General features: G+C 41.5%; 2 protein-coding genes across 2 annotated transcripts; one reads left to right on the forward strand and one right to left on the reverse strand.

Moving 5' to 3' along the window:
* Positions 1–4: 4 nt before the first annotated feature.
* Positions 5–23358, reverse strand: LOC142956159 (vasoactive intestinal polypeptide receptor-like). Its single transcript, XM_076097552.1, has 14 exons — positions 22199–23358; positions 16431–21365; positions 14774–14867; positions 13507–13620; positions 8670–8779; positions 8463–8560; positions 7117–7246; positions 5677–5830; positions 4705–4765; positions 3698–3764; positions 3512–3603; positions 3171–3300; positions 2525–2566; positions 5–2384 (listed from the first exon to the last, which is right to left on the reverse strand). Exons 2-14 carry the CDS (start codon positions 16488–16490, stop codon positions 2193–2195), a joined length of 1344 nt encoding a protein of 447 aa, XP_075953667.1. The 5' UTR covers positions 16491–21365; positions 22199–23358; the 3' UTR covers positions 5–2192.
* On the forward strand, positions 22028–24093 carry mul3 (mitochondrial E3 ubiquitin protein ligase 3). The gene is made up of 5 exons (XM_076097553.1): positions 22028–22120; positions 22243–22367; positions 22456–22543; positions 22634–22754; positions 22840–24093. The coding sequence occupies exons 2-5, from the start codon at positions 22251–22253 to the stop codon at positions 23330–23332; spliced, it is 819 nt and encodes a 272-aa protein (XP_075953668.1). The 5' UTR covers positions 22028–22120; positions 22243–22250; the 3' UTR covers positions 23333–24093.
* Positions 24094–24141: the final 48 nt, after the last annotated feature.

Below are 24141 nucleotides of genomic sequence, written 5' to 3' on the forward strand. Positions count from 1 at the left end.
CAGTGCAAATTTTTTTATTCATCTTCATCTGACGTTTTGTTCAACAACATCTTTACAGCTGATTCCACATACTGTACAGTACACAGTATTTACACAGAATGTACATGGCAACAAATAAGAGACACTTAAGTGATGCAAATAGCATGAGTGAGGAACGTTTCAAATGTAAACTTCGATTTCCAGTTGACACCTGAGCACTACAAGTCTTCAACACAAAACACATCATGAACCAAGACTTTAGTCATATTTACAGACTCACATTGTATACAATAGCTGTGTGTGACAGTTACTCTGAGGTACGTTCAGTTGGTTACAGTTCAGTTTCAGTTTGACACACACTGGTACAGGAGGAGGCCTAAAGTAAACATCAAACTCCAACATGACTCCCTACATGAAATGTGACACCGTCACTGCCTTAAAATGTCTGAAATTGTCTTGACTCAAATAAATGTTCGAAAACATTATTAAACAGAGAGAGAGAGAGAGAATAACAACTATCATGCATGGTGTCATTGAACTTAGATAAATAGTCAATAGATAAATCCTATTTCAGCTAACAGTGAAGCTAGCTTCTGTGTGAGGCAGTGGTTTGAGTTTAATGCCAGCACGCTAACATGTTCACAATGCTAACTTGATGTCTAGAGGGTATATGTTTACCATGTTCACATTCTTAGTTTAGCCTGTTAGCATGCTAGTGTTTGCTAATAAGTACTATACTCATAGTGTAGTAGAGGCTGATGAGAATGTCGTTCGTTTTGCAGTCACTAGTCATTAATTAAAGTGTTGATGACAAAAAGTTAATGAATGTCTGTAAAAAGAAAAGAAAAGCCATCTTGTTGATGATGGTAACTTTGACCAGTTGGTGGTGCTAGATAAAAAGTCGTTAAGAATCATCCACTGGGGAGAATGAATGTCTGTACAAAATCTCATGGAAATCCATCCTATAGTAAGATATTTCCGTCCGGACCAAAGTAGTGGGCCGACTAATCAACAGGCATGCTGCTACAAGCAAACAGTATGGCACAATAACAATAATAACATTTATTAAATCTGTAAATATAGAAAAGAACAGAACAGAAAGCTAACAATCACTACAATGAAATGAATTGTCCATGCAATCCAGTTAATGGAAGTTACGCAGTGTTGCCACATATTTATTCACAATGTTGTGTATTGTGGACTAATAACAGAATACATCTGGTCCATTAGTTGCAGAAGCAGTAAAAATGAACGTCTGCTCAGCGACTGTGCACTCAGATAAAACTAAAAGCCTTTGTAATCTGAGATATATTTCACAAGCGGGAGCTTTAGAGGCTCCTCTGGAATGTTATCCGGCAGTAATTCAGCAGAGTGTATGCCCCGTGTATAACTGTCATGGACAGGATAGGGACGTCCAGTACGTTTGTCATGCTACAGAGTCCTCCTCAGCGACTACTGTCAGCCTGACATTGTCATTAATGATGTTACCATTGGTCCCCTCAGCAACATGGACCATTAGGTTAAGTGCTTGGAGTCCTCTTGTGTAACACACCCTTTTAATAAACATCTTGCTTCTTATAGGACACAGCTCGTCTCTGGCTCTGTCCAGCTATTGCTTAACATCAGATGGAAAACGCTGGCCAAGAGCTCCATTTCCCTTTAATTCACATAGTAGCCATGAAGATCTTTGTGCCCGCAGCATTCTGTAGCATGTTCGTTATCAGAGACTTTGTTAATGTTATTCTGAGAACGGATTTTCTTACAGCTAGCCAGTTGGAGGGTTGACTCATCATGTGATCTCAACAAAGCTTTACCTTGTAAGATCTAGTCTGTTTGCCTATATAACAGGGTGAGACTAGCCCATATGTAAATATACAGATACCTGCCAGTCAGAGTGGTCAACCTCCGGTTACTTCCTGATCAAAGCTACATTACAACAGTCTGTGAAAAAGTTCTTTTAAGAAAATGATTCAAACCATTTACAGGTGTCGTGTTCTGGAACTGGTTTCAGACGCCCTTTCCACTGTTGCTAGGAAAAACACTGGTCACTTGTCTTTTTTTTTTTTTAAAGGTTATGGATAAAGTTACAATGAACAAATATTAGCGTCAGTACTAAAATGTCACATTAACCTCCAGTAACCAAACAGCGAGTGTGTGTACAGTACTGTACCCAAATGATAGAAACAGAGAGGGGAGTTAACCGTAGATGGGTTTCAAATGACAGAAAGGTGCTCCTGACACTCAGACGCCCGGCGTGTCGTGGGGCTGCATTTGGTCAGCATGCTGATCTGGGTGCTGAAGTTGTTGCCGTTGCTGCCTATGGAGGGCTGCTGGTACTTGGTGTCAGCACCCAGGAACCTCTGCAGCATCCATCTGCGCCACTTACGCTTAATCTCCGCCTGCACCTGAAACGAGAGACCAGAGGGTAGACAAACAGGATGAAGAGGGGGCGTTGAGAGGACGGGGACTGAAAATGAGATTTAATGACATAAAAGGACAGTAAACATCTAAAAGAGATGGCTTTTTAATATTTTTATTTACTTACCTCGCCGTTCAGAAAGCAGTACAAAACTGCAACAACAAAACCCTGAAGAAGAGAGAAGTAGATCAAACTTATCGCCCAATAAAAAAAAGAAAATAAATACCAATGCGATAGCACAGCTGGGGAAACACTCAAAATGCTTGTGTATGAATAATGACGGTAAGATTATGACTTCAACTTCAGGCTCAGGCAGGAGGTTCATCATTTAGATCCCTGGGAAATGTTCCCAGGAGTTTTCATTCTGAGCTAAAACGGTTACAAATTAAGAATACTTTCCATCGCTTGGTTTCCATCATTGCAGTTGGCTCTCAGCATTCACATTCAATTTAATACACAGTAAATCAGTGGCCTCGTTATTCAAGCATATAAAACATGTCCGCTAAACAAAACACTCATTTGCTTAATCAGACAAACCGTCGTCATGTTACCAAGCTGTTTTAACTTTACAGGGTCAAAGGATCACATCCATTTTTCTATCTGGTGCCATATTTGTGGAACAAATATTTACCTAAAACACAAGATGGCGATCCTCTAAAGACGGATTAGGCACGTTAAATCCCTCAATTCATCGTAAAGTAGTGCCACGTCTGACATTTGGAAAGTTGACAGACTGCTAACTAACACCTTGCATGCTGGGATGTGATCTTACCTGAAATGAGCCCAGAATGAGGTCGAACACCATCCTCACTTGTGGGTGGATGTGGTCAGGGATGAAGGCAAAAATGATGTAGTTTATGCCAAAGAGAGGTATCAACAACAGAGTGGATTTAGCCAGCCTCCTAAAAAAAAAAGTAGAAAAATGAAAAAGTGAACATTCGTGTTCACCCACAAAAGCTGGAGTCAGGACAGTGCTCGTCACTATGCAAGACAGCTATGGTTGGTGACGGCCGACAACATAACGGCAGAAAAATGATTCATTCAGTGTCGCCTGATAAGAAATGACATGTAACCCATGCTTTGATAGAGATGCTGTCTGCTCTGAAAACCTACGAATACTGATGGGATTCCTTTCTTCCGATGTCGGGGCAATTCATCTTCTGTCGCAAAATCCGGATTATACAGATGAAGAGGAAAAAGTTCACCTGCCGAGTGAGTGAAAGACTGATTGATGCGATTGCATTATGAGGAGCTGCATATGAGAATGTTGCCCATGACGTGGCGTTGTGAGTGACTCACGAGTATGGTGACCAAAATAGGTGTTTTGATGATCCACCATGGGCTGTCGTCTATTATCTCCCAGCATCTGTCAGAAGAGATAAGAGAGTAAATACAAACAAATTCTCTCAAAATAAAAGAATATATTAAGTTTGAATAAACCCGGAAGGATTTGATATAAATCCCTCTTGTAGCCGTTCACCGCTCAAATATTCGGCTCACTGTAAGATACATCACAGTACAGAAGCTAAAGACGCTCTAATTTCCGTTCCACTGGGACGTTAAACTGTGCTACAAAGGCGGAGAGCAGTACAGACACACAGTATCTACAAACAAAATATCTTCTCTTGTTCATTTGAACTAATGAACTAGACTATAATAAATGATAGCCTATAGTTCAATATATTCAAATATATGATTTCAGTAGCTTAACCACACTGAATCACATGAAATCCAGTAGACCCAGAGGCTGTGGTGCTAGCTTACTCTGCTAAGCTAGGCTAGTTACCTTTTAATAGCGCTGGTAACTTTCTCCATCATGATGGGATTTCGTAGTTTGCGACTGCCTCATTTATGTGGGATGCCATGTTGAATTACCATCATGTCAGATATTCAAAATGCATTTTTCAGTTACAGGAAACAGGAAGGAGAAAGTGGGTACATTTAACGTTAGCCAAGGCTAGCTGTGTCTCACTAGCTAGTGTGTTTTTTTCTCTCTTTTTTAGGAAATTACACATTAATAACACATACTTAATAATTATTATATGGTAAAGCACATTTCATTTTGAACAAATATGTAGTTACTACACATTTTTGCTTTGTAAGATAGTGTAGCCATGAAACACTCAGCTCTCTGTCTGAGACAATGTTAGGCCAAATACTTTGCATGTTGCAGATGAATAGTTCACTGGCACAGACCTCCACTGAGACCAGCTATTTTGATAGGCAGATGTGTCTTGTTTAAAGCAGTTGTACTGATAAGTAAAAGTAATAAACAAGATTAGACTAAAGACAAACGATTAACTCACCCAGGATAATTGAAATAAGCCTTTGTAATCACCCACGCTGAGATAAAGATGGTTGGAGCGCCTGCAAACAAGAAACATAAACAGAATTTGTGGTCAATTATTTCAACATTAAAATGATATGTCACACTGAAAAATGTCTACTGTTTTCATACAAACACCACCGAATATGACGGTGAGCCTGGAGCATGTGTACACTGTTAATCTTTTGGATGATTTCATAGCTAAAGTTAAATTGCATTTTGGGTATGCTTATCATTTCTAACCGGAGTCATATTTGCTCTGTGCCAATATTGGCTCATCCTGGGTATCTGCAGGAAAGTCAAAGGCTTGTTTCCATTTTCCTGCTGGCAGAGACAACATGTCAGGCCTATTTATAGAGTTACTTTATTGCCGTGATGGGAAAGAAAGACATCAAAAATTTGGGGAATGGTTGTTGAATATACATCAAGAGCTGTCAAAAAGAGCATCCCTGTTGCCAAATCTAGCTATCCATTCCCGATATCAAGAGTTCAAGTCTAAATTGACTGATGTCTTAGTTCGGGGAGGAATTATTCACATATTATGTCTACCATACATGCATGGATTTGCTAAATGAGCTATGTTCCTATCAACAGCAACAAAAGCACGGCAGGACGCTTAGACTCAATTCTAACAGTGGAGCGGACTGGCAGCTGCCTGCTGCTGCTAATCTAAAACTGGCAGCAAGACTCATCCATATGCAGATGGAAAAGGCACAGCATTTTCCTGCGCATGTATAAAACCTCACTCGTGAATTTACATATTATCATGTGTGTTGTGGCTGTTGCAGTTAAGACAAAATAGACATTCGGGTCGCCTGACGGACGTATCTTGATGGTTGTTTGACGATTTCTTCTGCCACTTCAGACAACCGGATGGATCAAATCTCCTTGCAAAAGAGCCTGTGTGAGTTATCTGTATTCATCAACGTGTGGTATAGCGGCTGACACGTACCCCAACCAATCAGGATGTACCACCAGAAGTACTTCCTCTCAGAGAAGAAGGAAACGGCTAACAGAGTGTGGAGATAGAGGCCCTCCACTAGCAGCCAGAAGTAACTCGCCATGACCCCATACTGGAAGAAGACCACCACTGCCTTGCAGCCCACCTACAGGAGAACCAGAATGTCAGTGGCTTATTGCATTACCAGTGAATGTAGATAAATGCAATCCTATCACACTTCAAACGGTGAGGACAAATTAAGCTGCCAGTGGATGAGGCTGCACAGAGAATGTTTTTAGTAAATTACTCTGAAATGAGTATTGATGACTCACTTAAGAGAGAAAAATTGGGTTAGACTTGGCAAGTCAATCTTCAAAAGCAGCATTATCACAATTAATATGAGCATAATATAACTAGACAAAATGTACCATCCATGTCTACAACATGAGGAATTTGATTAGGAATTTGTGTTCTCACAAATGTCTAATTTGGAATGCTTTTTTTTGTAGTTTCACTAATTTGTTTATACAATCGAAGTACAGTATTTTCTCAGACTGAGTAGTGTTCTTCATGACGAGTAACCTGATCTCGATGGGTAAAATTGTTTTAACTTAATGTGTTGCTTACTACAAAAGTTTTTTTGGTTTGTTTTTTTTAGTTTAGGAACAGTTGAGAGGAACAGCAGCTGTGTTTGGACCAGGACAATCTGTGTACCCTCAGGGGGAAATAACTAAAGTCATCCATTAACAATCAGCACTTAGAGATAGTAAAGCAGGTGATTTACAGTCGGCTGGTCTAATCCTCTCTGGTAATAAAGCGGCGGCTGGAGCTGGACCTGAGAAAACACCACTGACGTCAGTGTCTTGACCAATCAAATAAAAATAACATAGCCTTATTATATGAAACTGTACCTGATCCAGTGGCTTATCTCACACCTTATCTTAACTCAGCTCTTATGGCTTTTTGATATTGTTGCCATGGTTATGTTGTTGAGATGAAGTGAGTAAAACTAGATATCAGAACTCTAAAAGTGATTTATTGACAAAGCTCTCTTTAGTTCAGGCTTAATGTTCAGCAAACAGGAACTCTCACAGGATCCTGCTGGACAGATGAATTAGGAAACGTCGTCTCAGGAGTGGAAGGGACTTGGCAAACACTGCTACACCCACAAACACTTGAGCACCCACACGTTATGTAAACTCAGAGACAAAGCATTAAAGCCATTAAAGTCTGAGTGAATAATTAAATAGAGGCCGTTTGCTTTAGCTTAAAGGACAGAAACTAACAGCCGGCCACTTGTACATCAGATGGACGAGTTAACTTGATCTGTGATGCAGGACTTTGATGATGTAGGGAAGAAAATCAATAAAATGTGCAGCTTCGCTAATAAAATAAAGTGCCGTGTTGGCGAGAGAGATGTTCAGGAGCACAGAGAGTACACAGCCTACTCACAGGTGACTGGCAATTGTCTGTCTCCCCAACTCCATACAGAACCATGTCCTTGACGAAAACAGCAACAGCTTTCAGTATGAAAGACACAAACAGATGCATGTGGATGTAGTTTCTTGTGCAGTGCAGCTTCCTGCAAAATAGGACAAATCAGCGGTTAGATGATTTAGATTAAGAGGGGAAAGCAACACGCACACATCTCTAAATGACTTCCTTTTTATTAAAGATCTGAAAAGAGCTGTTTAAATGACCAAAGCGGAAACACATCTGATAAAGTGTGTGTTTATGCCACCAAAGCATGCAATCGGAATAAATGTCGAGGAAATATCCACCAGATAATTCAGACTTAATTTATGGGGGCCAACGTTGACAGAAAGAATGTGTATTTTAAGCTGAGGAGAGTAGTCATTATAAGCACTTCATGAACGGTTATTGCCTTGCAACGTGCTCCTACTGTTCTGTGCTGTTATTTCAATGTCAAGCTACATGTAATTGTTAAGAAACGCTATCTGTATGTTTCATATCGGATGTAGGAGGTAGTTTTCCAGTGAAATATATATTTATCTTGCAGAAACAAGTGTGAAACATCATCGACATTCAGCAAAGACGTAAACAAGAACAACTCAGGGTTTGTTTTTGCAGAGAAAATGTCACTAATGTAAATGCTCTCTTCTGGGTGTTCTCAAACAAATGCCTTCCCGATGAGCTTATGATTAGGGATGAATAGCATAAACCCATCAGGGAAGTCGTCCCGGCAGGACGGGTGCGATGACACACAGCATCAACCAGCTGCCTGAAAACGGCGTCCGCAGTTAAACATAAACAGCATACGCTGTTCACATCCTGTGTCACTGCTGGAAAGTCCGAACCATTTGCATTTTATAACCCCGAGGTGTAAACACATCCCATGTTGTTTAGGCTGTAACACACAAACACTCCAAATGCAAAAACACACCCAACTGAACAGACTGGGTTGTTTAATAGAGGCCACACACTTGAACTTATTATTGATTAGTGCAGTGTCATGCCAACATTTGTGCACACTTTTTCTCTCTGCAACCTCAGGACAGAAGGTCAAAAGGGAGCTGTGAGCAACAGCAGCCTGTCTAAGTGGTTTGACTTTATGGCTGCTCGCTTTGTTTGAGAACTGTTGCAACAGCAGATAATGTCAAATGTGGACGTCTTGTCTCACAAAATCTGGCAGAGTCACATTATACGGTGTGAAAAACACTGTAAAACCTCTATAAAATGCAGGAAGTCGAGGGTTTTACCACTCTAAATGATGGAAAAAGGGTGTTTGATTGTCTTTACACAGGGACAGTAAGTAGCATTTTGATTCATCTCCTTACCGAAAGAGACACAGTATGATGATGGCGATCGTCAGGCAAATGAGGGACACGCTGTGACCAATGGTGTAACCCACTTTGATGGCGTCGAAGAACTCTCCCTGCAAAAAGACATTCAGTAAAGCTCATCTGGACTGACTTTGATATCGAACATGAAGTCTCAGCACCAGCACATGGGGCCAGAAGATTTTTGAACTCTGGTTGCCATACCGACGTATTATCATCCATGGTGTTGTTGGGATTGTATCCACAGTCCATTATGTATGAGTCTATGCTGATTGGGGTCCAGCCACCCGCCGTGCAGGTCTTTGACAGGTTACCTAATGAGCAGAGGGACAGAATAGATACTCAACATTACTCTTGCAAGAATACAACTCATTGCTCCGGCAGATTCAATGTGTTTCAATACGATTTATTTTATTTAATCACAATTATAATATTGTGTGCGTGTGTGTGTGTTGGGGGAGGGGAACAGTATAGTCACAAGGCAAACCTTCTACATTTACTCTCACTTAATTATGTCACACTGAGATGTATGTGTCTCGCTGGAATACTCCCAAATACTAAAAGGAAATGGAAGGAATGACTGAAGTGGATCCGTCATCCTACCGGCTAAGACATGCTGGGACGGTTCCCATGTGTATTGGCCTCCATCTGTTGCTTAATTACTCTCAGGCTGCACACACAGAAGGAGGCCAGCAGAGACATATTTCTACTCTGGCCTGCCCATAAGGGCAGAAGTGAAAGGTCCAAGTGCGTTAGAGTGACCGTAAAAAAATAAATAAAAATAAAGAGAGGAGAGGGCACTTTCATCTGAGAGGAGATTAAAGTAGACAGTACAGCACAGTACAGTAGACTAGAGCTCACTAGAGTACAGTAAAGTACAGTATGGTACAGAACAGTAGACTATGATTTACTAGAGTACAGCACAGTACACTAGAGCTCACTAGAGTACAGTAAAGTACAGTATGGTACAGAACAGTAGACTATGATTTACTAGAGTACAGCACAGTACACTAGAGCTAAACTAGAGCACAGTACAGTATACTAGAGCTCACTAGAGTACAGTACAGTGTAGTACACTAGAGCTAAACTAGAGTACAGTACAGTGTAGTACACTAGAGCTAAACTAGAGCACAGTACAGTATACTAGAGCTCACTAGAGTACAGTACAGTGTAGTACACTAGAGCTAAACTAGAGTACATTACAGTGTAGTAAACTAGAGCCCATCACAGTACAGTACAGTAGAGGAGAGCTCACTAGAGTACATTACAGTGCGGTAGACTAGAGCTCACCACAGTACAATAAGGTAGTACACTACAATACAGTAGAGTTCAGTAGAAATGAGTAAAGCTCTGTTTATCAATGTAGAGTGCAGAAGACTACAGCTCAGTAGGCCTCAGGAGAGTAGAGTCCTGTAGAGTTCATTAGAGTAGAGCAAAGTTGAGCTCAGCAGAGAGAAAAGCATTTTGCCATTGGATCATATAACCTCCTTCAAAAGTGCAACATGTGCATATGTTGGGCAAAATATAAAGCTGTAGATAAGTTTGACTTTTTAAAGAATTGTTCCTTAATAAGAGGAAGAAATGCATCAATGTTCAGATGGGACACTAATCATTATTTAGATTGAAAACCCTTCTTACTACACACATGAGGCATATCTAATCAACCAGCCCTAAGAAGCCCAGTTTGACATCTCGGTGTCTTATTGTGTCATATTTTTTTATCAGCATGTCCTTTCCTGTCAATAAAGAAAAGGGAGCTGCGTGTGTTGGCGAAAAAATTAATCCTTGCACTGAATGCTGCTGTAGAAATCTAAATGTAGGACATTCCTCGCATTTCACAATCGTATCGCTCCACGGCCACTATCAAATCAAGACCTAGTTGGGAAATGATCAACGATCCAAAGTCTTAGAATGTTTTGGCATTAAAATATGGTCAGCTCACAAATACCTGAGCGTATTGCAGAGAAGATGGCGGCTTAGCTTCCTCAAACAACATGACAAGACACAAAGGGGAAGATAAGCCCCTGCTGTTTCAGCCCATGCCACCACTGGATTTGGATTGTTTGAGGGATTGCCAGAAGAATGCTTTCATCATCCCCCCAAAACATGACTGCAAAGATTTTCAGTGTCATGCACGACAACGAGGAGAGCTAAAACGAGTTAATCACCCTAATCATCATTATTTTTATTTTCAAGTAAAAAAAAAAAAAAAATGTATCCTGGCTTTTCTGTCAATGTTGTAAGTCAAATGCTTTATCTTTCCGAGTTATATCTTGGATGAAGATTCATATTAGCATGCAAAGATTAGCTTCAGCTCAGCTGAATATTATGGCATGTAGGTGAAACCATCACCTGTCACTGCTTGTATAAAGGGTGAGTCGTCCATGTTATTGAAAGAGATGAATGACTGTGTGAGTGTGTGTGTGTGTGTGTGTGTGTGTGTGTGTGTGTGTGTGTGTGTGTGTGTGTGTGTGTGTGTGTGTGTGTGTGTGTGTGTGTGTGTGTGTGTGTGTGTGTAAGACCCAAGCCTACTTAGTAAAGAGTTCATGTGAATGGCAAACTCTATCTCAACTAAATTTATGACCTGAATCTCTGTGGCGCCACGTTTCGTAATGCTTGTTTTTTGTGTGTGAGGCTTCTAAAATGAATAGCTCGGGATGTGTCAATAACCTGCGTCTTACGCAATTGACTGACAGGTAATACTTTTTTTTACTTAATAGGCACTTTTTTATTTACACTGTACCACAGTCACAAAAAGGACAACTTCTTGAAAAGTATACATCATGTTTCTCTAACGTCTCAGGATTCTGAAACCTTTTCAAAATAAAATGAATAAATTGTAAAATGCACAGCAGTCAAGCTACACAAACAAGGTTGTTTTTCTTAGTTCCTGCAATGCTTATATTTCTGACCCGACTGCAACAGTAATTTACAATGCACAGAATCCCAGACTGTTCATCATCATCCCTTAATTAAGTCTTCCTTACATGACCTGAGAGCATAGCAGGATTAATCATGAGACCTGCACTGATTTGTTGATTTACTGCATAATTGATGGCATGCACATCAGTGAGGCACAGGCCGCTTACAATCCCATCTCTTTCTTTTAAGGCCCCTTAGCCCCTAGTCCCTGCACAGGGGAGGCGTGTTGATTCTGTGAACCTTTGACATGTCGGTAAAATATACCTCTTCTGCCTTCAACCCCACAATTCTGGTGATTCCTCACTCTTTTCCCTGGAGGGCTCTCCTCTCTTGGGTCACACTATCTCCCATCTGGGTCACATCACAGCTTCCAAGAAAACCCCTCTCCTACGCAGCGAGCCTTCACATGCTCATGATGAATCCTCGGTTTGAGTCCCTCTCATACCCTGAATATGACGGGGGAAATACTGTCTGGATTACAGGGGCAGGAATACCCTCTCCATGTGCATATGTGCGTCCTTCAACCATTGACAAAGGAAAATACCTGGCTCTCAGCTGCTCAATGTTACACTGTGCTAAATGCTACCATGCTACAGTAGCTGGTTACTAACTTTGTCTGTTTGTTGTTTTATGCTGGGCAGGTAGCATACACTTGGTCTATCACTGCTTTTCTGTTGGAAAAAGCTGCCAGCTTCGTCTTGAAACAAGGTGAGAGTTCGAGAGCGGGAAAACCAAAACAATATGCTAAAAAGGGCTAAAACAGCTAAAAGGCTCCGTAGACCTGAATAACTGCCAAGTTTGCATAATTCTCTGGCTTTGTCGCAACAACTGATACATGGTACTCTACAAACAGCCTTCTGATCCATTGTTACAAAAAATATATAGGACAAGTACAGCCCTTTAAAAAACTATATGCACACCAGTGTTTTCAAGCTAATTACAAGATGCTTCGATAAATTAACATTTCTCAAGGCACTAAAGTTGAAATTGATGCCTCTATACAAATAAACAACTCCATCAACTCTTACAGAGTAATTACACGGAGGAGACTCGGGGTGGTAATTAATGGAGATATACGGGAAACCGTACAAACACACTGCAGTTCAGCCGATAAATCCTCAAGAGAGTGGTTCCTCTTATTACTACTACAACTACTTCCCCGTGAGGCTTCTCATGGATTAAAGGAGGACAAATAAACAGAATGTTCCTTTGATGCGTTAGATGGGAAGTTGTTTGTACTCGGCGTGTTCTTTGTGATATATGAGTTGGGGTGTCAGGAGAGATGGATAAAACATGAGTATGAGCCACTATGATGCTGCTCTGTGCACTTTGTAATTCCTATTTCTGGTCTCAGACGTGGAGCGTGATGGCCTTTCTACTTCCTCCATGAACAGACATGATTGACATTCAATATACAGTTTACAGTTTAAAGTTAAACTTAGACTCAGGGATATGGCTCTATCGTCAATATTTTTTTATAGCTTTTTTTCTGAAAACAGCTGCCTGCTACTGGAAACGACCTGATAAGAGCGTCAGAATAAACCAAAACAGTAGAGTCGAGGTCCATAAAACCAAAACAATGAGCTAAAAGACGATAAAACGTTCCTCAGAACTGAACAAGAACTGTCGAATTAGGCAATAATCCTCTGTGGGTTTGTCCACATGAGCGACCCCTTTTACACATATTGATTTGATCCTTTCTTAATACAAGAATATTGATTGGAACAGCTTCAACAAATCTTGCTTAGCTGCTTAAAAGAATAATGGTAGTTATTGAGCATTAGCCAGAGTCTGCTCATTGGCTTATTTTTTTAACAACACATTCATCTTTCTTATTTATTTGTATTTTATTCTTCCCCTAACACTGGGTAACAAGTGTCACTGTCCATTTACGTTCATCAGTTTGTTTTCCTTGCATATGTGTAACTATGTCCAAGTACTGCCTCACCGGCTCACGATGACACTGTCTACCTTCTGCCAACTGACCCCAAAACTTTGTGAGATAGCTGACCATCCCACAAACAAATACATCTATATAGTCACTGGCTGGCCTTGCCACACACACACACACACGCACACACACAGACACATTCATGCCCTATATAAACCGTATTCTTACTTGTGGAAACGTCCCCGGAGAAGTAGAAGAGATATTTTGGGCAAGGGATGGTGACCACCTCTCCAACATCAGCACTGGGCCAGCAGGTGATCTTGTCCCAAGTTCCGCTGCAACCTGACCGAGAGAGAGAGAGAGAGAGAGAGAGAGAGAGAGAGAGAGAGAGGCCCAAAAAAGGGCGTGTTCTAAATGGTCAAACATGGAAACGCCACATGCACCAAGATAATAACATAGACCAGCTGTTTATAGAACCTTATACTGTATGTCTGAAGCGGTTGTGACACGACTCCATTCCAGTGACAAATAGCAACCTGCCTCAGGTGAAGGTGTAGCACTGGAGTTCCCATGGCAGCCAAAATGTGTTCATGCGCTCGAGTCAGCTGTGGTTACAGTCCCGGGTCCATAACAGCGGATGACCTGAGTTAACACGCTGCCACCATGACTAATAAAACAGCTCCCCGTCCTGCGTTACACACTGTTATTTGAATTCAACAGACCACCGCGACTGTCCACAGAGTGTTCGGCCTCCGGATGCAGACGACACTTTTGCATCCACACCTGCTCAACATCTCATCACTTTGAGAAATCAGTTTACCAGCTGTTGTTGATGCATCTGATGCATCTGCAGCTGATGCATCATCAACCGGAGGATTTGACAGCATTTATTGAATCTTTAGGGAGCAAAATGATGTCTAAATTCAAAAAAGATAATGAGTGTTTAATGACTTTTTCAATATGTGAAAGTAACCAGAGTCTCTTGATACATGCAGTTAGGATCAAGGAGGTTTTGGTTAAACACCAAGGCAATAGAGGCTCAATAAAGCACGATTATCTCTCCGTGGAACCTAATTATGTGCTGCGTGCTTTAAGGATGCAACACGCCACTTAGCAACATGTAATTCCAGCTTCGACAACAATAAATTGAAACAACAAATCAGCTAAGTTAGTTTAATTGTTGCACACTCCCTGCTGTTCTGTTGGCAATAGCATTTAATATAAAAACAAGTACGGTCAAATGTGATCAATTACAAAGTTTACTTTAAAATTGAACCAAGCCACACACAACAGCAGGCTGGCATTAGATGGAAAGCAGTGTTCAGCCATGCAAGGTGTGATGGAAGGCCAGAGGGGAGGTTTTGTTGTCTTTAGAGCTTGTTGTGTCACTTCGATCAGAACCTAATTGTGGATTAGGCAAATTTTGATAAAACATAGTTGCAGCCAGGAGGCATGTAGAACACACGTACACACACACACACACAAACCCACATACCTGTTGTTTTGTTCTCAATCTGAGCCTCACACAGGTTCCTCTCCTTGTCTATCTCCTTCACCATGTCACACATCTGACTGTGCACTGAAAACACCTGCCAAAGGAACATTTCACACATGTTCATCTACACACCTCCGCACAGTGACATTTGAAAGCGTCAGCCTCAGATCATTTGTCTATTAGTGACGGTTATGAGCTGTGCTGCGTGTGCTCTCTGGACAGCGCTTCACATGTCAGCCGTCTCCGCCGGGCCACCATTAATCTCTCCACCAGACGCACACGGCGGACACAAAAATCAATCTTCTGACTGTGATTCAGTCATCGCATCCCTCATATTTGCATGTGAGGGCGTTTTGGAAGACGCGGAGTGAATCTACAGCCGGGTTCAACGTTGAAGATGAATCCATAAGGTTCCACTGCCAGGGAATGTGCGGACCATCTGCAGGACCACAAGATTTATTGCTGGCACTTAGGTGGATGAGTCTCCTCTTTGTTGGCATTAATCAGGCTGGCACTATGTGGCTATTGTTAGCTATATGACTCCATACTCTCCCCCCCAGACAACGTGACTCCCCCATTTAAGTTATGATTTATCTCGCTCCGTAGGCTATGGTGCATGCCCTGCGCAACTTCACCCAGGGGGCACCTCTGGACTAGGATTGGAGAATATGCTGTCAGTGATGGATCAGCGCTGCCTTAAGCAGTGCGCGTTGGAGTATCAGGAGAAAACCTCCTGTCCTGCATCCTCGTGATCATGAACATCATTTCTACTCTCCACCACCAGCAATAACAACCCATCTCCTCCTTTGCTTCGTTTTGCAACACAACACTGAAACAGCCTGTGAGTGTGCGCAAATGCAGATTTCAAAAGCCAGCTCGCTCTTCTACGGGCTCTGACCTACAGCTGAGTTCCAGCATGAATCATACATTCTCCTCTGCAGGAGACGGTTTTGCGGATGAGGACACTATGTGGAGGCCGGAGAGTACAGAGGCAGACAAAAGAGGTCATTGCTGTTGGGAGACCTTGTGACTTCTCTTGGTTAACCTTAGTGGTGTAAAGAGATCAGCCGGGACATAAAAACACATGAATGTCACTGAAAAAACAATCACGGTCTGGCCCACCGCTTTGCTTTGGTGCCAAATGTCATTTTAGATGCTGCAGGTTTTTGCCTGAGGGTGTTGACACACAAAGCAGAGGGTGAACCTGGCTGGAGTGAGGAGGAGACCGGTGCTGGGATGATGGGAGAGGAAGTTATTCTTGATTCTTTCTTTTTTTATTTTCTTTTTAAATGAGCTCAAGTTGTAATATTATTTGTTCTGACATATCAAAAGCGATGATGATGAAAATCAACTAAAGCCAAACAATTCCTTGGTACACTATTAATAACTAAATCCTCCTCTAATCAGCGTCCCTCCACATGTTGAACGGGGAATGCCTCAAGCTTCTCACTGGGGCACATTGGTGCGCCCCGCATCCAAAACTGGTTTAGGCGCGCACCAGAGTGCGCGTCAACGTGCTTGAAGGCAACACTCTTCTTGATATATTTACGTTGTAGACCTTACGTCCACCTCAAAACAGGCGAACAACGGACGCACATTGAAAACGAGCCAAAGTTCAAGTCATGAGAAGAGTCAGAAGTGTTGTAAAAAGACTCACGTGTTGCAGCAACATGCAGGAGAGAAGGATGAGCACGCTGTTTGAAACCGCCACCAACATGTCCTTCAGAGGAGTTGATGCTTACAAAAAAAGATTGTAGAGAGTAAAAACAAAAAATATGTAAAAGAGTGATATTCCTCCGCAGGTTGGTTCGGGTCTCCTTGCTGACTCTGTTCCAGCGCTCTGAGTGGAGTGAATCGCACCGCTCCTGACATCCTCCTCCTCCTCCTCCTCCTCCCTCTCCCTCTCGGGCTTTAGCTTGAACAACCATCGAGTAACCAATGAAAGCTCCTCTGTGGATGTCAGTAGATGATCATGGGTAAACAGAAGGGAACTAAGCCTATCCATGAATTAATGTCAAGACGTGACTGAACCTCTGTTTCATTTTCTACAGTTTGTTTGTGATAAGCAACCGTGTTATCATGTAATGTCACACACAGTGGTGCAAAGTAACTATTTAATCAAGTGCTGCACAGCAGCCAACTTAAGTGCAATATGAGGTACTTGTATTTGACATAAGTATAAGTATGTTTGATGCCGTTACTTATTGAACAGCTATTTAGTGAATGTACAGATTATAGGAATTTAAAAGTTATAAAACACAGTTTAGATATAGATTAAACCAGTGGTTTCCACGCTTTTTGACTTGTGACTTACAAAAACTGTGTTTGGGGGGGGGGGGGGGGGTCCCTAGTTATGTTTCTGATGCCCATAGTTTCAAACGGTTTGATTAAAAAAAAAGAAAAAAAATATTCGAGGCCTAAACAGAAGGAAAACTTATTTAAATCAAAACAGGAACTCAAATTTGTTCTGCAGATTTTTTTTCCCTTGTGTCCTCTCGCCATATTCACGGTGTGACCATTTTCAGGGGCCCGACCCCCAGTTTGAGAACCACTGGACTGAACAATCTACAACAGTAAAAGGCTACTTATACAGTGTCACTCAACAGCAATCAACAGTGTCATAATAATCAGTCACAGGGGCCTTTTTTTTTTTTTCTTTTTTGATACGTGAAGTATATTTTGTTGACTTTTATTTGGAATGGAGTACTTCTACACTGTTGTATTGGTACTTAAGTAACGCATCTGAGTACTCTATCCACCGGGGCTATAGATTAATATAAAAGCAATTATTGAGTTAATATGATTTGAGGACTTACAGACAGGTAAGTGACAAATTTAAAAAAATGTAATTTAAGGAAAAATATGAATAAATATGAAGAGGAGCATAAATGGTATAATGAAAATGAATGAATCAACAACTTCCGAAGACAATTCATGTTGTTTTTTTCTTAAATCGGTCACCCATCTGTATGAAAAAGGGAAGCAGAGGAATATTAGATTTAGATTTTTTAGACTCCATCCCCTAAAACTGCCATGAAGTTGAGGCAACACAAACACGACTGCATATAGATGAAGTCATCAGCTGCACGTCACTGTGAATTAACATTGACAGTCCGACAAACTACGAGAAAGACGCCATTAAGATGTCTTTTTTTATCAGTGGTTCAGACCATATAGGAGACCATAATACTGTAGTGACATGCAATAAAAATCAGTTTCTCTTGGCTCTCGTACATGGTCATAGCTGAAACACTGCTCTCAGATAAGATAATGCTGCTGTATATGCACTGAGGATGATGCATGGTGCACATATGTTTGTGAAGTGGCTGCAGCATTGCCGTGGAGAACGGAGAGTTGTAAAGCTCATAATTCATCGAAAGCGGTGTGGGAACACTGAAAAAGTACGTCTGCTCCCTCTGGAAGTTGTGCAAGGTGAAAAACAGGTAGCGCGTTTGTCTCCGGTCAGATGGTTGCTCTGTCATCAGTCAGTGTGCATAGTGTGAAGAGATGAGGGCTGAGTCATTTACTTCAAACCATGAGGAATACACGTTTCTGACAGCAATGCACAGAACCGGTCCTTGTTTCCTACACGGACTCCTCCAGTGGCAGCATGTATCTTACGTTTTACTGGTCTGCTTTTACTATCGGCGGGTGACTCAGCGAGGCTTATGAAAGCTTTGATGGATGTCAGAATAACCCTCATCTGGGATAAAAGTTCATGTTTGAGCCTTTTGAGTGCTTCTTGGATGACGCTTGTGGAATTTCAGGAGAGAACGCTCTTTTCCATCCCTGGTTTCTTGTGTTTATCCGTCTGTTGCTTTCTGAGGCCTGATATAAGCACACTTACTTCTAAGACGGAGCATTTTTTTAACATTGCACAATCACAATACAGTCCAGAATGAGTTCATTTATCGGTAATGTCAGAGATTAGGAGTAACTCACTCACAATAATTACCCAAATGTTTCTTATAGCTGTCGTTACAGCAAACATTTCACACCACCAATGTTTGCCACTCTCTCATACCGGTGATATTTCTCTATTTGTACTCTTTCTCTGCTCACAACTATACGGGAGCTTTGCACAATCAGCAACATCTTCATGTTTGATGCCATAAAGCAAGCATACAAATTGAAATGGATGAGTTCACACTTGGTTAGGTTAGAATTAGGTTTAGGTTAGAGTTCGAGTAAGGGTCGGGCATTTAGTTGTGATGGTTAAGGTTTGGTTAACAGGGAATCAGTGTCCTCACAAAGATATAAGTACAAGGTTTTCTGTGTATGTGTGTGTTTTCCATTTTCAAGTACACACAGTCTCCTTATGTCAAGGGCTTTTTGTGTGCTTTGTGCATTTGTGTTAGTCATCCATTATTACTGGATAACTACAGATCCTATGTCACTCGTTCTCCATTGCCTTGAAATGATGCTATACAAGTGGGGAAATAGTGCAGAGAAAGAAATACACAGGAACATCCAGGCTGGCTGCTGTGAAGCATGTGCGTCTTTTCTCACTCATCTACGAGAGGAAGGGTGTGTGCATGATTCAAAACAAATATTAGAGAATTTAGAGCTATGAAAATCTGAAAGGAGGATTCAGGGACCTTTTGTTTTGCTGATGAAATAAGAACAACAACCATTCATTAGCCAAAGACCATTCATTAGACAAAGAGATTATGCCAGACTTTTCATTTACTCCCGATGTTCTGCTCTGTTCCGCATCAATCCATTGGTGAAGCCAGACTGTGCGTGTTGTGTGTGTGTCATCAGAGGGGCTTCTTCCATGCAGGTTTGCAGACACTGGGGGCTGCACCAAGGTTGCACATGTTGAAGCGAAAGGTGTTCCAACAACGTCCTTATTCTGAAATGAATGCCATTTTGCTTTCAGTGAGCAGTCAAGGACATATTGAAGAAGAATGAATCAGGATGGCCATTGAGTAACTAAAAAGCAGCTCTATGGAGACTTTCTTCAGCGGTGTGTCTTCTCTCATCTCTTCTCCAGGCATCAGGGGTTGAATTAAACTGTAAGTGTCAGAGATGCCCCTGAAGAGTCACTGCTATTTGTGCACCAACGAAGGTCAAATCTACAGAATTTCCTGCAGTGCAGATACATTGTCAATATAGGCAACTATTTACACAGCCTGGGGGGAAAAAGGGAGCTGGGAACAACAGTTGGACAAAGGCATCCAAATGAAGGGAGAAAATACGACCATGCATGTAAAACAGGTGTGTATTTACAGTCAAGCACTGTTTGCCAAGCGAACGACTGTTCAGTACACAGAGAGAGGCGGAGAAAGGGGAAGCTGGCAAAGTCTGTGACTCTTTACTTTATGATGCATCGGTGTATAACTTTCGTCAACGCTGGCAACTTTCAGTAAAGACGTAATCGGGAGATTAGCTGCTTCAGTGTTCAGTGTGCTTAGGTGACCTGGACCTGTCTAGGGTGTTGTATAAGGTAAATCGGAGAGGTCATGAGATGATTAACAGGAGGGAAATAGAAAAAAAAAAACATCTGCTGTACCAAACTATTGTACATTATCTGTAACTGTTCCCGCATCTTGTGAAACACTGGATGGAATGATATGTTCAGGCAGCTAAAAGTCATAATAAAACAACCTGAGAGTGGAAAATCCTCCCGTTCACACCTCATACACACATCTGTTACAGTCTCCATAAATGACTCAGCCTGCAAATCATCCCGTTCATGACGACATCATTCAGATTGTCAACATGAATCAGTATGGCGGTAACAGGCAGTGAACCAATCGTATAAAACTGGATATTACAGTCAAGGCAAAGGTGATACCATAACAAGTAAATGTACTGCATTCTAGTTCAGTGAATGTACTTAAAGTATGAAGAGTAAAACATATTTAATATGCAGAGTTGACCCTCTCAATGTTAATGTCATCTATTATTGTATTGTGCATAAAACAAGCTGCATTTTAATGGAGCTGGTCGAATTGGCGCACTTTGTAACTTATACTGTTGTAGTCAATCAATAATATTATTATCAATAATAATCAATATATTTCATAAAGTGATACTGTGTAGGTAAAATCTTAAGAGTACCTGCACTGCCATAGTCCACCCACACAGGTGTTCTCACTTGTTGCCTAATTAGACCTCCTGTCAGGACTGTGTCCTTGCATCCGTCACTAGTGTTGATAGTTCACGGACGTCAAGTAACTTCCAGCATCGCTCCACCCAACACCCACCTGACTGGAGGTCTAATCAGCCAAATTCAAAACACCTGTTTGCAGAGCCTTTAATCAGCAAACTAACTCACTGTGTGCTTCAAATATATCTGGGTGGAGTAAAAAGTACAATATGTCCCTCTGAAATGCAGTGAAGTAGAGGTATGAAGTAACAAAATATCTTCCATGTACTTAAGTAACATACTAGAACCTCAAAAAGTGGAGTGCTTGAGTAAATGAACTGCTGTGCCTTTGACAGTATGCTAATCACCTTGGGGACCCTGGCTAAGTGGAGAGCAGGGCCGTCCTTCGATCCCCGGCTCCAGCTCCGCTACTCGCATGTCGATGTGTCCTTGAGCAAGACATGCACTTAACCCAAAAAATTGCTCCCGTAGCTGTGCCTACGGTGAGATAGAATATGATCTGAATTGTAAGTCGCTTTGGATAAAAGCGTCTGCTAAATGACTGTAATGTAATGAAATGACCACTAGTTGTTATTGTCCTACAAATTGCATTTCTCCACATAGTATACTTGAATAAAATCTTTATGTATTCCACACTACTTTATACTTCAAATACACAGAAATGTATTGAACATTTCAGAGCTATTGAGTTTTTAATATGTGATGGATGGTTACAGATTAAACTACCCAAAATATATAAAGTTGTAGAAATTAGTGTCACATCTTCCAACCACAACATTAAAGTGAGAATGATATTTTATATAGTAAAAGGGGCTATGTGTACTTTCACTCTTGTACTTCTAATTACATTAGTTGTCAATACTTTTATTCAAGTACAATTTTGAATTATGGGCTTTTACCTGCAATAGTATAGTATAAAAACATCTTCCACCTCTGGTTTAAAGTGAGCATGGGAAAATAGAGAGTTCACGTATCCTAACACATTGTATTACTAAATATTAAACTGAACAGTGTACATTTTAAGTGTGCAAGAAAGTGATACTACATCACCCACTGATGTACGCTGCCACCTGGTGGTCATAAATAAAGATATATGCTGCTAATTTCCTATTGGCTGATGAAACATGACGCAACGTGGGCGAACAAGGAAATGAAACCAACGTAAGCTTTTGGTTTCCATTAATGTGACCAAACTGCAGGTGTGTTAAAGTTTTTAGCTGCTCGTTTAACAGGTGCGTTTTATTCCTTTATCTGATTATTCTTCACAAACACACGGCGTAACTTCCACACTGATAACTACTGTAGCTTACTGTGACTTGTGTTGACCTTAAGATGTTGCTTCTTCCTGTTGCAGACACAGATATGGCTGACATTCCCATAAATCCGCTGGTTGTGATTGGTGTCGGCTCCAGCTTTGCCTTCTCTGGCCTCTTCTATCATTTGTACCAAGAGAAGAAAAAAGAACTGGAAAAGCTGAAGGCAAGTAGCCTACATCATTGCTTGTGTGTCATGCTTAAGTATTCACACAGCTCGCATCCTCATTGATAAACACTTATTGTTTTTTTAGGAAATACCCGTTTTCAAGCCAGATCAACATTTGCTCAGAGTGCTGAGAGCAACTCCCCACAAGCGACTTCAGTACGTTGCAGTAGAAGGTACAACCGTGTCTAGAATTAACATTTCAGTGAATGCAGTTTTGAATGGGGATCAGTCACAGCTATTTTACAGTTTCCTTCTGTTTTGAGGTCTGGTGCAGGCAGATGGGGAGCCTCTGGCCAGCCAGTTTGTCCCGCGATGCTTTGGTGTGATTCAGAAGATAGCGGTGGAGGAGCACTGGAAATACTGGAACTCCCTCACCAAGACATGGTGCTTTCAATCTACAGAGTAAAACCAAAAGAGTCTCCTCGTCAATCTACTAGCCTGTTTAATAATAGTTTGATTATCTTTCCAGGAATTCTCGGACAATGAACAGAAAAGAAACCAACAACTCGGTGCCTTTCAGTCTGGTCAGCCCTGGCGCCTACATGACTGACTTGTATGTGAAGATTCAGAACCCTCTGGAGGCCTCTGGGTTCTACCTGGACAGGGTTTATTACAATGTAAGACGTGCTGAGGGGGGCCTGGTGAACGTGGTGCTGCAGGGCCTCAACGGGGAGAAACCGGAGGCGATGGAGGAGAGCGAGGAGCTGCTGCGGGTGGGGAGCACCCTGACCGGCTTTGGCGAGGTGGTGCTGGAGGGGGGTCAGGTGATGAGGCTGCAGGCCCCGCACGACGGCCGCAAGTACATCCTGGAGCCCACTGACTACAGGAGCTTCATGGACAGGCACGAGAGATCGGCCAGCTTGTGGAAGACGCTGACCGCTGTTACGGGCATCACGGGGGCTTCTCTTCTAGCCAGAATCCTTTACGGCCTCGTGGGGAATCGGGACGACAGATCAAAGTAGGCCTGTGCACGTGGACGCTGCAGGTTGAACAGCTTCAATAGCTGTGTGACGGCTTTTTTGGGTGTCCCAATACTGCCTCAGGTGTTTTATCTCAGATTCCACAGAATTCCGTCCTGACGCCAAGAATATTAGTCCAATATTGGACAAAACATATTAGAAACACAGAAAGCACAATAACATTTTAGAAAATGCAACAAAACTGAAAACAAATTAACAAAACAGACATTTTACAAAAGACAAAAGCGAAAATTCTTGTTTGAAATAAGACAGAACCAAAGTTTTCTTATATATTATTATTTTAAATATTTTGATGAAGTGTTTTATCCAGTGTTGATCTGTTTCACCCCTCTGGGCCGCCGTACTTAATGAACCACATTGTTATTATCTTGTTGAAGCTCTCTATACACCCGACCGTGTGGCAGCTCACTCTGATGAAGACAATAATTCGAAGGTCTTTAGGCCGAACAGAGTCCACTTCATAGGGGGTGAATGATGCAAGATGAAATCCCCGTCGGTCTAATGGTGCACAGCAGCAAAAACACATTCATGTGTCCTCTAAGCGATCTATTTGTTCTGCAGTCATTCATTTTGTAGTGAAATTCTACCTTTTAAATCATTGTTTTGACTGTTTAATGACTTGCAGTCACTGTTCAGCTTGTACACAAAAGAACGCAAATTACTGTTGTACACAATCTTTTTTTTTTTTTTTTTTAAGTGATGTTTGTATTTAATAAAACATTGAAGCAACTGTTCTATTATAACACTGAGTGAGACAGTTTGTGTTGTTGACAGATGATACTTCTCCAGGC

The sequence above is a fragment of the Anarhichas minor genome, unplaced genomic scaffold, assembly GCF_050575085.1.
Source record: "Anarhichas minor isolate MPS153535 unplaced genomic scaffold, ASM5057508v1 ptg000024l, whole genome shotgun sequence".
Taxonomy (NCBI): domain Eukaryota; kingdom Metazoa; phylum Chordata; class Actinopteri; order Perciformes; family Anarhichadidae; genus Anarhichas; species Anarhichas minor.